General features: G+C 38.2%; 1 protein-coding gene and 1 non-coding gene across 2 annotated transcripts in view; one reads left to right on the top strand and one right to left on the bottom strand.

Moving 5' to 3' along the window:
- Window positions 1-14,959, bottom strand: part of ZMYM1 (zinc finger MYM-type containing 1) — a 31,794-nt gene extending 16,835 nt beyond the window's left edge. Inside the window, exons 1-4 of the mRNA XM_069477660.1 lie at window positions 14,911-14,959; window positions 4,728-4,897; window positions 3,514-3,586; window positions 3,066-3,315 (exon numbers count right to left, since the gene is read on the bottom strand). Coding sequence (XP_069333761.1) covers window positions 3,066-3,315; window positions 3,514-3,586; window positions 4,728-4,823 — 419 coding nt within the window. The 5' untranslated portion in view covers window positions 4,824-4,897; window positions 14,911-14,959. The remainder of the gene's footprint in view (window positions 1-3,065; window positions 3,316-3,513; window positions 3,587-4,727; window positions 4,898-14,910) is intronic.
- On the top strand, window positions 13,389-13,496 carry LOC138391041 (U6 spliceosomal RNA). The gene has a single exon (XR_011234684.1). It is a non-coding gene; the product is annotated as a U6 spliceosomal RNA (small nuclear RNA).
- Window positions 14,960-15,196: the final 237 nt, after the last annotated feature.

Here is a 15,196-nt window from a genome sequence, read left to right as displayed (position 1 = left end):
GGGAGAGGAATGGCGTGGGGGTAGATAACAGGTAAAGATATCTGTGGCATACCTTTAAGACAGAATGAAGGACATTAGCCAGATGGGAAAGGGAGGCAGAAGGAACTACATGAGCAGAGGCATGCGAGTCTGAAAATACTTACTGGTTTTTATAACCATCAGCATACTGGATTGCTGCTGGCTTCTAATCTACTAAAGTCTTATAAATAAAATATTTAAAAAAATCTTGTTAGAAGTGTCCAAAATGAGCTTCAACTTCAAGCACAGGCCTGAACAATTTTGCTATAAATAAATCAAACATTAATTAGTACATGGGCCTATTTTCAACTCTATTGATTGCTTTCAGAATTTCTGGTTGGTTCCAACTGACACTTCTTAAATATACAGTTCTCAAAAACAAGGTACATCTTTCAGGCCGGGCGCGGTGGCTCACGCCTGTAATCCTAGCACTCTGGGAGGCCGAGGCGGGTGGATCGCTCGAGGTCAGGAGTTCGAGACCAGCCTGAGCAAGAGCGAGACCCCGTCTCTACTAAAAATAGAAAGAAATTATATGGACAACTAAAAATCTATACAGAAAAAATTAGCCGGGCATAGTGGCGCATGCCTGTAGTCCCAGCTACTCGGGAGGCTGAGGCAGTAGGATCGCTTAAGCCCAGGAGTTTGAGGTTGCTGTGAGCTAAGCTGATGCCACGGCACTCACTCTAGCCTGGGCAACAAAGTGAGACTCTGTCTCAACAAAAAAACAAGGTACATCTTTCAAATAAGATTTAAAATGCCACCTTCAAAGCCATCTTTCAGTTGGCTCATGAAATAGAACAAAGACTGACTTAACTCAAAACAGATGTTAAATCATTTCCATAAAAGAAATCTTAAAAAGAACTGAAGATGGTGGGGGGGACACCCCAAAAATTAGCTAAAATGTTGAGAACTATATATTAATACAAGAGGCTAATTTAATTAACGTGGAGTTTTAAAAAAAGCACAGGTTACTCTGAATAGTTCTCCTAGCCTATGCATTACTACCATCTTTCTACCAACCTATAAAATAGTATTTTTTATTAATAAAATTTTTTTTATTCCAGAAGTAAAACTTGTCCCATATTTTTGCTTACCTTCGATTTCTATGCCTAAGAGAGCTTACACACTAAATCTTTCCTGCTTTAGCCTTTTCAATCTGTCTGGCACATTTGCTGAAGATGTGCAGTGAGTAAATTCCAAACCTAGAAACATAACACCTTAACTTCTCAGGACCTCAGTTTCCTCAAAACCAAAAGAAAAGGTTTGAACTAGATGACCCCTAAGGTCCCTTCCAGTTTTATGATTCTGCAGAGAGAGAAAGCAGGCTGAGGAGAGTGCCATACAAAAAAGAAAGACATGGTACAGTACTGAAAGGTTGAAAAGCAAAAAAGAAAGCTAAGTAGAGTTCCAGGGAGTAAGACTTGAAGTAACAGATAACACCAGAAATAGCAGCCAAAGGAGGAGCTGATGCAATCCATAAAAAGGGTTTGTGAGTTTGTTAAGAGAATGATAACAATAGTGATAGTTAACATTTATTGAGTTCTTATTATTGTTCTGATTACTTAAATATATTGTTTAATGCTCATGATTCTTTTTTTTTTTTTTTTTTAAGAGATGAATCTAGCTATGTTGTCCAGGCTGGACTCGAACTCCTGGGCTTAAGTGATCCTCCTGCCTCAGATTCCCAAGTAGCTGGGACTACAGGTGTGCACTATTGTGCCCGGCTTAATGCTCATAATTCTTATGTACATTTGACAAAAACAGACAGGAATACAAGAAAGGAAGTAGTTCTCAATGCTTCTGAAACTTTTGCATGTATATGAATCAAATGGGGAGAAATGCAGTTCTGATTCAGTAGGTCTGTGAGACCCGAGAATCACATTTCTAACAGGCTCTAAGGTAATGCTGATAAAAGCTGCTCAGGGATCAAACTTTTAAGTAGTAAAATATAACTAAATGGAAGAAGCAAATTCAAATTATGGCAATCTAGTTACCAAATAAGACATTATTTGAAAGGAATTTATTATATTTAGGAGCAAATTTGATGGCCTATGAATTTTCTTGTTCTTAAACAAGAACATTTAAAAATTAGCATTAGAGGCCGGGCGCGGTGGCTCACGCCTGTAATCCTAGCACTCTGGAAGGCCGAGGCGGGTGGATTGCTCGAGGTCAGGAGTTCGAGACCAGCCTGAGCAAGAGCGAGACCCAGTCTCTACTAAAAATAGAAAGAAATTATATGGACAACTAAAAATATATATATAGAAAAATTAGCCGGGCATAGTGGCGCATGCCTGTAGTCCCAGCTACTCGGGAGGCTGAGGCAGGAGGATCGCTTGAGCCCAGGAGTTTGAGGTTGCTGTGAGCTAGGCTGACGCCACGGCACTCACTCTAGCCTGGGCAACAAAGTGAGACTGTCTCAAAAAAAAAAAAAAAAAATTATAAAAATTAGCATTAGCATTTCATGAGTGCTAACAACCCAGAATTATACTACCTTAGGACTCTCAAAGCCAAAATGTCACTGAGCCCTTTATATACATATCCTCAAAGAAATCTTTGAAAGATTACATAAAGAGATGTATGTTTATGGCAATTCAATTTCTCAAAAGAATTAAATAACTTGATTTACCATTATAAGAGAAACATAGCATTATTCTATATCTTCAAGATCCAAAATAACTGTTACATAATTAATTTTTTAGTAGGCTGCTCACTATACAGTTAAATGATAGAATACAATGGACATATAACAATAATCTCACTTACAGATAACTTCAAACGAAAAGAGTAGGAAAATAAGTTTTGGAAGTCACATTATTTCAAGTTAAAGAAAAATAGAATTTCTCACATGTTAATTTCTAAAACCTCTCAATTAACAAAAAAACTGTTTCTGAAGAATCTATTACAGGAACTAAAAGCAGAAACAGCTTCTTTCCACTAAACCAAGGCAAGATGTCTTCAGAAAAAATGAAATGAAGAAAATTACAACCAAGATTCTGATCAAGATCTATGTAGGGAAGTAAAAGGGGGCATAATTTAGAATTATATACTTTGAGCAGTTTGAACAAGTTCTCTTGGTAGGAGCTGGTGAACTGGCAGATGAATTGTATTCACTGATGCATGGTGTAGAGCAAAAAAGTTGAGTAGATCCTTTCCTCTGATAAGCAGTTTGCCCCTTCTGGAGAATTTTTTTACAAGCGGAACAGGAAACCTGAATAGCTGCGGTTGAAACTGAAGGAAGCATTTTATTCACACTAGATGATGCCAGAGAAAGCTGAATGCCTGTAGTCAACTGTGAAGCTATAAAAACAAAAGAGGAAGGGGGAAAAAAAAAAATCAGTATTTACATAAAATTAAATATGCATGCTTTCATTATCTTATAGGCTACTTTTTCCTGGACTTGAAACCCAACACAAACAAAGCTATATTCAAAGGCATTTAAAGAATTAGCTACCGTATTTGTCCAAATAAATATAAGTAACATAAAAATTCTATTACCACTATCTGAAAACATAGTGTTTATTTTCAGTCCACTCTCCTGAGTTTTGGGCTGTTGGGCTTGACAATACTCCTGAAAAAGAGAATTAAAAATAATGAATACGATGTACTTAGAACAACCACTCATGCAGTAGAAAATGATAAATTGTGCTCAAGTTTGTTCAATGAATTGCATAACTGAATTGAACCAAGGTACACAGGTAAGCATTACCTTTTTGAAGCCCTTTGGCTAATAACACCAATCACTCAAAATACACTGTTTTGTATTTCTTTGGTACCCAGATGTGATTTCAGAATCTTTGTCAACAATAGCCACTACCAAAAGAGAGCAGACATACTCATGACAACTATTTTCCTTACTTGTTCCAATCCTTAACAGCTACTTGTCTTCATAAAGATCTTATGACCCAGAAATTGAGCAGAATGATTCTTGCAAAGGAGTATTTTTTCAGAGCAACATAATTTCATAGCTACCATATCCAAACTTGATCTATGTGTCTAAATGTCCATGGGTTGAAGAGTAATAGATACTTCCTAAATGGGTAACATTTTTCAGTGTCATCAACTCAATGGTAACCATACTCTTAACTTAATACTAATCTATTTAGGCTACTTCTAAACAGAATACTAAAAATGAATTAATTTTTTACTGATTTACTTTTCATTTCATTAGAAATTTTAGCTGGTCCATATACCAATATTCTAAAGAAATCTGTCCCTATGTACAGAATACTCACAGCTTGAGTCAGTTCATCCTTCATAGGTTATTTAGTATATGACATGTCTAAAAAACTTTAAACACAAAGCTAATTTGAATAAAAATTATAAAGACAAAAGTTTTAAGAATTTAAAATGTATTAATTCCATTACTTAACAGAGGCAGTAGCATAAAAACATGTAACTAGTTATTTGTATTATATTGTTATTTACATTGTTTCAAGTTAAGAAAAACAAAAATGTGTTGACCTTAGCTAGGCCCATACCACCTAGGCAATCCTTTTACGTATCCAAAAGCCCAGATGCAGTCTGTTCTCAATAGCTTTCTGGCATATACTTGTTACAGCATGTAACACCGTATACCTTGTATTACTTGATTAACAGCTTTGAGAAAGATAGGATTTAAGTTTTTCAACTAATAATTTTAGCACACTTATAACCAAAATTTATAATTAAATGCTGCTCTAGAAAAATAGAAAATAAGGTAAAATATTTACGTGAGCATTGTCGGGTTCTGTCTTAATTTCTTTTAGCAGCCCCAGCTGTGGTCCCACTGCCTTGTCACATTCACCATCTAACAGTGGTTCCTTCATTTTAGTATCTGATGCAAAGGAATCCTCCAGTTCCAAACTAATGGGTTTCTTCCTGGGGAACAGTTTCTAAATCCCTAAAATAAAATATAGATAGAGTCTGATTTTACAATTAGTCTTTTTAAATATGGTAGTTTTGTGGAACCACAAAAAGGTCTTTAGACAACTGGGCATCAAGGTTCCCTCACAGCACCAACACTGGCTTCCTTCCCTTTCTCCATTATTCCTCAAGAAATTCCTGCTTTATACTTCTCTGGTAGCTACCATCTCTCTGTGCTTTCTTCTGGAAAGTCTCCATTTCTGGATATGGCATAAAGCCACCAAACCTACAAGTTTGTTTATTTTTCTTTTTTTTTGAGACAGAGTCTCACTCTGTTGTCCGGGCTAGAGTGAGTGCCGTGGCGTCAGCCTAGCTCACAGCAACCTCAAACTCCTGAGCTCAAGGGATCCTCCTGTCTCAGCCTCCCGAGTAGCTGGGACTACAGGCATGCGCCACCATGCCCGGCTAGTTTTTTCTACATAGATTTTTAGTTGTCCATATAATTTCTTTCTATTTTTAGTAGAGACAGGGGCTTGCTCTTGCTCAGGCTGGTCTTGAACTCCTGAGCTCAAACAATCCGCCCGCCTCGGCCTCCCAGAGTGCTAGGATTATAGGCGTGAGCCACCTTGCCCGGCCTACAAGTTTAGTTTTAACTTATCAATTGTCTTAGAAAATATAAAGCTTTCTATCTGAGGTTAACCCAATTACCTGTGCTCACTACTTCCATCTGCCCTCCAGTTATCCTCTCATCTGCTTCCTCAACTCCTCTTCGCCTCCTATTGGTTCCACTCACATAAGCAAAATAACTGCAGTTGGTGCAAAATAACTGCAGTTTCAGCATTGTTGAAATTTGCCATTTGGTATTGAAATATATTCTTAAATAAAGGTGGTTATGTTATACATCATTTTAATGCACATTTCCCACATTTTTGATAATGACATTACTTGCTGTTTATTTTATATTTATTTTAGACTGTGGAAATAATGTTAGACAAAAAGCAAATTTGAGTGATTTTCTTATTCTAGTTCAAAATGGGTTGTAAAGCAGCGGAGACAACTTGCAACATCAACAACACACTTGGTCCAGGAACTGCTAACCAACATACAATGCACAGGTGGTTCAAGAAGTTTTGCAAAGGAGAGGAGAGCCTTGAAGATGAGGAGTGCAGTGGCCAGTAATCAGAAGTTGACAGCAACCAATTGAGAGCAATCACTGAAGCTGATCCTCTCATAGCTACACAAGAAGCTGCTGAAGAACTCAACGTCAACCTATGGTCATTTGGCATCTGAAGCAAATTGGAAGGTGAAAAAGCTCAGTAAGTGGGTGCCTCAAGAGCTGACTGAAAATCAAAAAAATTGTCATTTTGAAGTGTCATCTTCTCTTATTGTATGCAAAAACAATGAACCATTTCTCGATCGGATTGTGATGTGCAATGAAAAGTGGATTTTATACGACAGACAACCGGTGACAACCAGCTCAGTGGTTGGACCAAGAAGCAGCTCCAAAAGCACTTCCTAAAGCCAAACTTGCACCAAAAAAAGGTCATGGTCACTGTTTCGTGGTCTGCTGCCGGTCTGATCCACTATAACTTTCTGAATCCTGGTGAACCCATGACATCTGAGAAGTCTGCTCAGCAAATTGATGAGATGTACCGAAAACTGCAACACCTGCAGCCGGCATTGGTCAACAGAAAGGGCCCAATTCTTCTCCACAACACCCAACTGCATGTTGCACAACCAAAGCTTCAACCAATGCTTCAAAAGTTGAACAAACTGGGCTATGAACTTTTGCTTCATCCGCCATATTCACCTGACCTCTCACCACCCGATTACCACTTCTTCAAGCATCTGGACAACTTTTAGCAGGGAAAATGCTTTCCAAGAGTTCATCGATCCCGAAGCACAGATTTTTACGCCACAGGAATAAACAAACTGGCTGGGGCACAGTGGCTCACACCTGTAATCCTAGCACCGTGGGAGGCCGAAGCAGAAAGACTGCCTGAGGTCAGGAGTTTGAGGTTGCTGTGAGCTGGGCTGATGCCATTGCACTGTAGCCCAGGCAAGAGAGTGAGACTCTGCCCCCCCAACCCAAAAGGGAATAAACAAGCTTATTTCTTGGCAAAAATGTGTTGATTATAATGGTTCCTATTTTGATTAATAAAGATGTTTTTGAGCCTAGTTATAATGATTCAAAATTCACAGTCCGAAATCACAATTACTTTTGCACCAACCTAATACGCTCAAGGATCTGACTTCTAAAGCTCTTGCTCTCTCTCTGACCACTTCCTTCTCTCATCCTTGAAATTCTCTCCTTCCTTGAATTCTGACTCTAAGACTTCCTATTTCTCCTTTTACCTCTTTCCCAGTCTTTTTCACAAACACTTATTTCACCTGTTTCTAAAATATCTGTGTTCCTCCAAAGCACAATTCCCCAGGACTCTTCTCACTTGCTCTACGGGTACGTTACATTCGACTATAACCTATGAGCTGATTTTCCCCTACATTCCTGAGCTCCAGCCCATATACCTAATTTCCTATTAAATAGCTCCATTTGAATGTTCCACAGTTTCCTCAAACTCAGGAGATTTCAAATTATATTCTTATATTATCCCCACAAACCTGCTTTACAGATATTCCCTTTCTTGGTAAATGGCACTATCATATGCCCAATTTCCCATGACCGAAATCTAGGAGTAGTCCTGAATTCCTCTTCTCCTCAAATCTAATCACCAAATTGGATCAAATCTGCCTTCTAAACAAGTCTTAAATCTATTTTCCCATTACAAATCATGACTGCTTCTTCCTACCACCCAAATCAATGGATTCCTTTTTGGTAAATAGGTAGCTAAAATCCAAAATCACAGTATAAAAGATTGTTGTACATTCAGACTTAAAAAAGAACTCTTTCCTTTCCTACCACTCTAGGCTGGCTTCAGAGTGCAAGTCTCCTGGTCCCCTGGATTCCCCCTCCTTCATCTTCCCCAAAACAGACAGATACTCTTCTTTACAACTAATTATTACGGAGGGTAGAAGATAACTAATACAAATATGGAGAAGTTAAAGTTCTTACAGGAGTAATTTCAGGTCTCTGGTTTTATTCTGAGTTAGTACATGAAAGACTCAAGTAATTCTGCCATTACTTTTTATTTCTGAGATTGGGGCTCAACCACCTCCACTCATTCCCATCTTTAACTTGGCTCTTACTGAAAGAGCCTATCCCAAGGCAGAAAATTAAATAAATAAAGTCTGAGTGTGAAGTGCAATAAATAGCTCATATAGCCTCTACCCAGCCCATTTGAGCATTACACACAACCAGCAAAGCAAAATTCCATGGATATTAACTACTATATTGTCATTAAGTAGATTCCCTTTACCTGAAAGTCTAATGTCAATTAAAATTAAAGCACCTACTTTGCACGTGGCAGTATTGCAGTCAATTAGGTTTATCTTAGGTGTTATTATTGCTAGTTGGAAAAAAAACAACAACAAAGCACCTATGAGCTTTGGTATCTCAAACATGTTATCACACAAATAGGAGAATAATGGAACGCACGCTGAAAACTTAATCTACAATATTTCTGAGGCAGGGAAAATAGCATGTAACATTTGTTTAGCTATTAGAAAAACAAAAGGAGCAAAACCCACATATGAATGATAGATAAATCCATTATTTCCTTTTCCAACAAGATGCACATTAGTGTAAAATAAGCCATAGAGATTTCTTTTTAATACAGTCCTACCAATCTTTCCAAACTAGGGCTAAATCACAGTATGACAGAGTACATGTATTAACAGTCAAAGGATAAATGTTGTACCTCTTCCTGCTGGGCAATACTACTTGGTGGTAGGTAATTGAAAACATTTTAATTTAAACCAAAGAGAGAAATATTATGGAGCAGACCACAAAATTCACATTCATTTTTAAAGTAAAACATGAGATCACAAAGAAATTACAAATTATCAAGAGTTACTTCCAGATACACATAGAGACCTCTAGAGGGAATTCATCTACTTTCCTCCTGGAAAATTAGTACAATATTGCTCATATAAATCTGTGCTTCAAACTACTATTAGGACATGAAAAAAAAATCATATGTGAAATATAGAACCAAAATGAGATTTCAATAAAATATAAGGCAATTAGAACAATGAAAGGAAACTGTCTACATGACAATGAATAAGACTCACAGATAATATCAAGACTAATTTCTACAGAGACCATATTTTGACTGTTACAGATTGAGGCATAATCTTGGTTGAAGAGAGATGTGAACAAATTTAGAACAAACTGTCACTTTCTGTTTCTTAAAAATATTAATAGCTCAATATTGAAAATTAAAAAAACTTAAGAAATTCTGTACGAATATAACTATGGCTTGATGAACTGGTTTTTAGAAATCACATTATGAATGATAGTGATTTATATGATAAAATTAAAATATTTTCTATAACCAATTATTATATAATATTTAAAAATATGTAAAATTGAATTCACTTATCTTTAATAACTTGCTTACTTTCCGTCCTGTAAACCATAGCCTTACATATATTTTTCTATTTTGTTACCATGAAGGAGTATTTGTCAAGCCAGGAGGATGGAATACATTTTATTCAACAATGTGTTAGCTTGATTTATAACTTTCAAATATTCAGTCATATAGTATGTGGGCCTCCTTCTGTACTCTTGCCAAGGGACTCCACAAATGCTAGGGCCATGGTGAGCCCAGCACTCCAACCACAGGAGATTTTCAGAACTAGGCTGGTGCTCACTGAGAATTAGGGGTGAGGAAGCCTGATTTAATGACAATAGCTCCCCATTAGGGCTAGGTGGCTGCATGTGCCACACAAAAGGCAAGAAAGGGCAGGCCTGGGAGAGCCCTAGGAATGACTGTTCTAGAAAGGAGGTTATAGTCCCTGAAGCTGGAATACAGTCCAAGGAGGTGGTTTCAGGGTCAGTAAAGGACAGTCACAGGGAGATCTGCAGGACCCAGAACGGAAAACTGCTATCTTCCTGCTGGGGCTAGAGGGGAGGGAGACAGATGTCAAGGTAAAGAATCAGCCATGGAGCGAGCACCTTGACTGTACCACCTCACCTTAATCTCCCTACTGTGCTAGTGCTCGTCTTTCCTCCCTGCAAAGGTCATTTCTGCTTATTCAAATCCTACTCAGTTTGTAAACCAACTCAGCTACAGATTTTATCAGACTGGCAAGAATTAAAAATAAAACTGATAAATCCAGGCATAACATAGTAGCCTTTAGCATACTAAATCCTCTTACTGGAAACAATTATAAAATTAACAGGCTTTACCCTTGAGGGCATTTTCAGGACAGAACAGTGGAACAAGCCCAAGCAGAAAACAGCAGAAGACAAAGTTAGGGTTCTAAAGTAGTTGGAACTCAAGAAGTACAATCTGGGAGAGGAGGGAACCATAGAGAAATGAACCCCCAAATATGCAAATAAATCTCCTCCTCCTCCAAGTCACTGGCTGACTCCTAAATTGTACATCTCCAGAGGAAGACCCCCAAACCTAATAGGAAACAGCATTTGGAAGGCCAAAGAGCTGAGAAGAGATTATAGGAGCTATGCAGAGGTAAGAAAGTTGAAATTTAAGACCAGCAAAGATAGAGGCCTCGGTAAAGACATGGACTTTTGGAGACCCTAGGAGGGCCTACCCTGGGAGTAGGGGCCATGCTTTGGGAGAAAAAGACCACTACCTAGCAGAAAGGGCAAAATGAAACAGACCAGCCCTAACAAGGCCTAAAATCATCCCTCAACAGGACCAGTGTAATCTGCTACTACTGCCTGCCTGCCTAAAGGCAACTTAGCCCACTTTGAAGGAAGTGCATGCATCCAGATGCTAAAAATGTTCATCCACAATGTCCAGAATCCACTAACAATTTATGGACCACTAACCACTTTAAAAATCCCAAAACTGACTGGAAAAAACAAGACAACAGAAACAAACCCACAGTGATGCGGATACTGGTATTATCAGGCAAGGACTTTGATATGTTTGAGAAAATAGAGAAAAAGATGGAGAAGTTCAGCAGAGACCTGAAATCCATTAAAGAAAAAAAGAGTTAAATGAGAAATCTAGAATTAGAAAATAAAATAGGGAAATTAAGAATTCAGGAGATGAATTTAATATCAAATTAGTGAAGACGACATGCTAATAGAAAGTCAAATCCATAAAGTGATAAAAGGACGAAAAATACAAATAATGTGGTATGTGGCATACGTAAACAGAGTCTGAGAATAGGAGAAAACAGACAATGCAACAGAAACAATATTTGAAAAAATACTGCTGGACAATTTCCCCAAACTGAAGAAAAACATCAGACCACACGAATTCAAGAAGCTCTGTGAATCCCAAACAAGGTAAAGAAAAAGAAAATGCAAGTAGGCTTATCATAGTCACAATAGTGAAAACTTAAGACCAAAAGAAAATCTTAAAAGCAGCAAGAGCAAAAAGACACATTAACATACAAGGTAACAAGAATAAGAATGAGGCTGAGTGCGGTGGTGAGCGCCTGTAGAGGATTCCTTGAACCCAGGAGTTTGAGGTTGCAGTGTGCTCTGATGATGCCATTGACTGCACTCTAGCTGGGGCAACAGACTGTCTCAAAAAAAAAAAAAAAAAAAAAAAGAAAGAAAGAAAGAAAGAAAGAATAGAATAGAATGAAGGCCAGAAGCCAACGGAATATTTTTAAAGCGCTAGGGAAAAATCTACCTAAATTTCTATATTCAGTAAAAGTATACTTCAAAATAAGAATGAAATAAAGACATTTTCAGGTAACTGAAAATGGTGAGAATTTATTACCAAACTTACATTGTAGAAATGCTAAAGGAAGTTATTTAAGCTACAGTGAAATAGTAGACAGAATTTGGCATAAAAGCTGGAAAGGAAGAAGTTATCTGTTTTTATTTGTAGACAATATGACTGTGCATATAGAAAACTCTATGGATCTTCCCCCAATCCACCCCCCAAAAGAAACTACTAGAATAAGGGAGTATAGCAGGATCATAAGATGATACAAGGTCAGCATTTCAGAATGTCATCTCTCATCACTTCTCTTCAAGATTGTTCTAGAAGTTCTAGTCAGGTCAATAAAGCAAGAAAAAAAAAAAAAAAGACAGACATAGCTAGGCATGGTGGCCCACTCCTGTAATCCCAGCACTTTGGGAGGCTGAGGGGGGAGGACTGCTTGAGGCCAGGAGTTTGAGACCAGCCTGGGCAACACATAGAAACCAAAAAAGAATTTTTCTCATATTGTCTAGAAGTTAGGAAATAAATAAATAAAACAAACAAACAAACAAACAAAAAACCCGAAAGAAAGAAATAAACCTTGAAAAGGAGGAAGAGGTAAAATTGTCATTCATAGATGACATGATTGTGTGCACAGAAAACTCAAAAGAATCTCCAAATTATTAAGTTAAGCAAGGTCAATATTCAAAAATCAATTATATTTCTTTGCACTAGAACTAGAAAATAAAAATGTAAAAATAACCATTTTCTATGGCCATTATAAGTATCAAATAAAGAAATCTAATGAAAGATGTTGAGATCTCTATACTGAAAACACTCCTGAGAGAAATTAAGGAAGATTTACATAATTCTCATTGATTGAAAGACTCAATATTAAGTCATTTCTTCCCCTAATTAAGCTATGGATGAAAATCCCAGCAGGGTTTTTTGTGGAACTTGCAAGACAATTCTAATGTATATAGAATGGATATAGAACCTAAAAGAAAAAAAGTTGAAGAACTTATAAAGCTACAGTAATTACAATAGTGTGGTATGGACACAAGCAAAAACAAAACAACCAATGAAACAAGAGTCCAGAAGCAGATACATTCTTATCTCTTATTTCTTTGCATTATACTTCTTTATACATTACACTTTGCAAAGATTTGTTTTATTCAGCTGAGTTCTGCAGGGTCTTTTATTGGCTTTATAGGAAGGCTGGAGGCAGAAGATTAAATTCCTTTCAAACCAAACTAAGATATCTATGCTTAATTCTGCAGGCAACAGGGAGCCATCATTTATGAAGTGCCTGTAGCACTGGGGTTACAGAGTAGGATGTTCTGATCTTCATAATGTTCTGCCCAGATAGGTATAAGAGCAGCAATGTAAGTAAGCACATACCAGGTACAAAACAGAAATGAGGGAAGATGGTCAAAGAAGTTTTCTGGAAAGTGAAATCTGAACTAAGTTTTTTTTTTGTTTGTTTTTTGGGACAGAGTCTCACTGTGTCGCCCTGGGTAGAGTGCAATGGGATTATCGTAGCTCACTGCAACCTCAAACTCCTAGGCTCAAGGGATGGTCTTGCATCAGCCTTCAGAGTAGCTGGGACTACAAGCTCGCATGATGATGCTCGGCTAATTTTTCTATTTTTAGTAGAGACTGGGTCTTGCTCTCACTCAGGCTGATCTCAAACTCCAGAGCTCAAGCAATCCTCCTCCCTTTGCCTTCCTGAGTGCTAGGATTACAGATGTGGTGGCGAACCAGCTTTAATGTAGGTATCTAGTGCTCTCTTCGGCAGCACATAAACTAAAATTGGAATGATACAGAGAAGATTAGCATGGCCCCTGCACAAGGATGACAAGAAAAAATAAATAAATAAATAAAGTAGGTGTCTACCAAGCAATCATGGGGAGATATTCCTGGCATAGGGACAGGATGTAAGCACAAATATATGGAAACTATAAGGAGTAGGGTTATTGTTGAAGACAAAGTGCAAGAACGCTAGTAGAAGGAACTAAACCTGGAAAAATAGACAAGGGGTCATATCAGGAACATCCTTGAACTTAATCTGGTAAACCAGTAGCTTTCAAACTGTGCTTTTGGAGTTCAGCGAACATTTCATATTTCAGTTTTTAAATAAAAATTTACTTTTAAAAAACTAATAAAGTATAGCAACAAGCTGAATGGGAAAAAACAAAAAAATACAAATAAAAAAAAAACCTAATAAAATCATGAGATATATTTAACTGTGTTAGATACCAAATGTTAAGTATTTTAGAGACCTCTAAAGCATTGTATAGATTAACACAGATCTTTAGAAAATATCTTTTCCTGACATTTGGATGAATATAGTTCACAATTCTTTGTAGCTTTGGCATTGATTATTAATGTTATAGGTTTCCACCAATTGTTTTTGGATTCTGACTTGTACAGGTTCACTCACTTAAACCAAAGAAGCAAATTCACCATTTTACCACGTGCATCTACTCCGTTAATGCTCTTGCCTCCATCTAAGAGTTAAATAGGCAAAGTATTCTAATGAAGTTCTTGTTATACATTTCGGGGGCTTCTTATATATTTGTGGTGGGGAATACAAGTTATTGTCAGAGGTTATTAGTGATTCAATTCTTAAAGCAAAAATTCTTCACTTATCTACTTTCAAGTTTCTAGTTTAGTTTAATTGAAAAGCATGCTGACACTGCATCCTGGGAAAGCTGATTAAAAGTTACCATGTGCAACTACTAGTCCATGCAAACCAAGATATTCTCAATCTTGAAAACTAAAACGAAATACATACAGTACTGCACCTTCATCTAATCCCAATTTCAAATCCAAATTCATCGAGTCAAACTTTTATAATTATTTCATCTCTTTTAGCTGGGATCTTGTGTACAATGCTATTTGCAAAAGGAGTTCCATGCTTTTTTAAGTTTGAAAAAATCACTGCTTAATGAAGGAGAGCCACAGGTGTGATCCGATGAGTATTTTAGAAACGGAGGCTGCAGAGAGAGCCCAAAGTCTGAGAGCCCAGTTAAGACGCAAGAGCAGGAGGCGGCGAGAACTGCTGGAAGTGGGGAGCAGTGACCCTCCGATTCTCTGCGGTCAAGGTTAAAGGAGACGACAAACACAATCCAGGTCAGGGCCTGGCCCGGAGCTCCCGACCCCCACATGGCGGAATCCGCACTCAGGGCTGCGTCTCTAGAACCCCGACCCGGCCGGTCACTGTCCCTCAGACAGCAGAAACTTTGCCCCTTTCCAGTAAGGCGCGGAGTAAAGACCGAAAGCAGAGCCGCAGAAGGCTTACTAAAATCTTCCAGAGTCGCTCCCGCGCGAGGTTTCCCAAAGGATCCCGGACGCGAAACTGCCCCGCCTGCCCCGCCCCTTTCCCGCCGTGCTGTGCGGCTGAGCATGCGCAGCGCCGCCCGCCTGGCGTGGTACCATCTCCCTCTTAGGGACCGGCGACCTTGGGACAGAAGAGGAAGTGGAAGAGGGGGAGGGGAGAGCGGCCTTCTGTCCGCAGATCTTACCGTTGACGTCATTTCTAGCCGGCAGCCAGAGTGGGACCCTTAAAGGGATTGACTCAGGCAGGG

Source organism: Eulemur rufifrons, chromosome 8, assembly GCF_041146395.1.
Source record: "Eulemur rufifrons isolate Redbay chromosome 8, OSU_ERuf_1, whole genome shotgun sequence".
NCBI classification, from domain to species: domain Eukaryota; kingdom Metazoa; phylum Chordata; class Mammalia; order Primates; family Lemuridae; genus Eulemur; species Eulemur rufifrons.
Note: the sequence above shows the minus strand (reverse complement) of the source record. Positions and strands in the feature narration are given on the sequence as shown.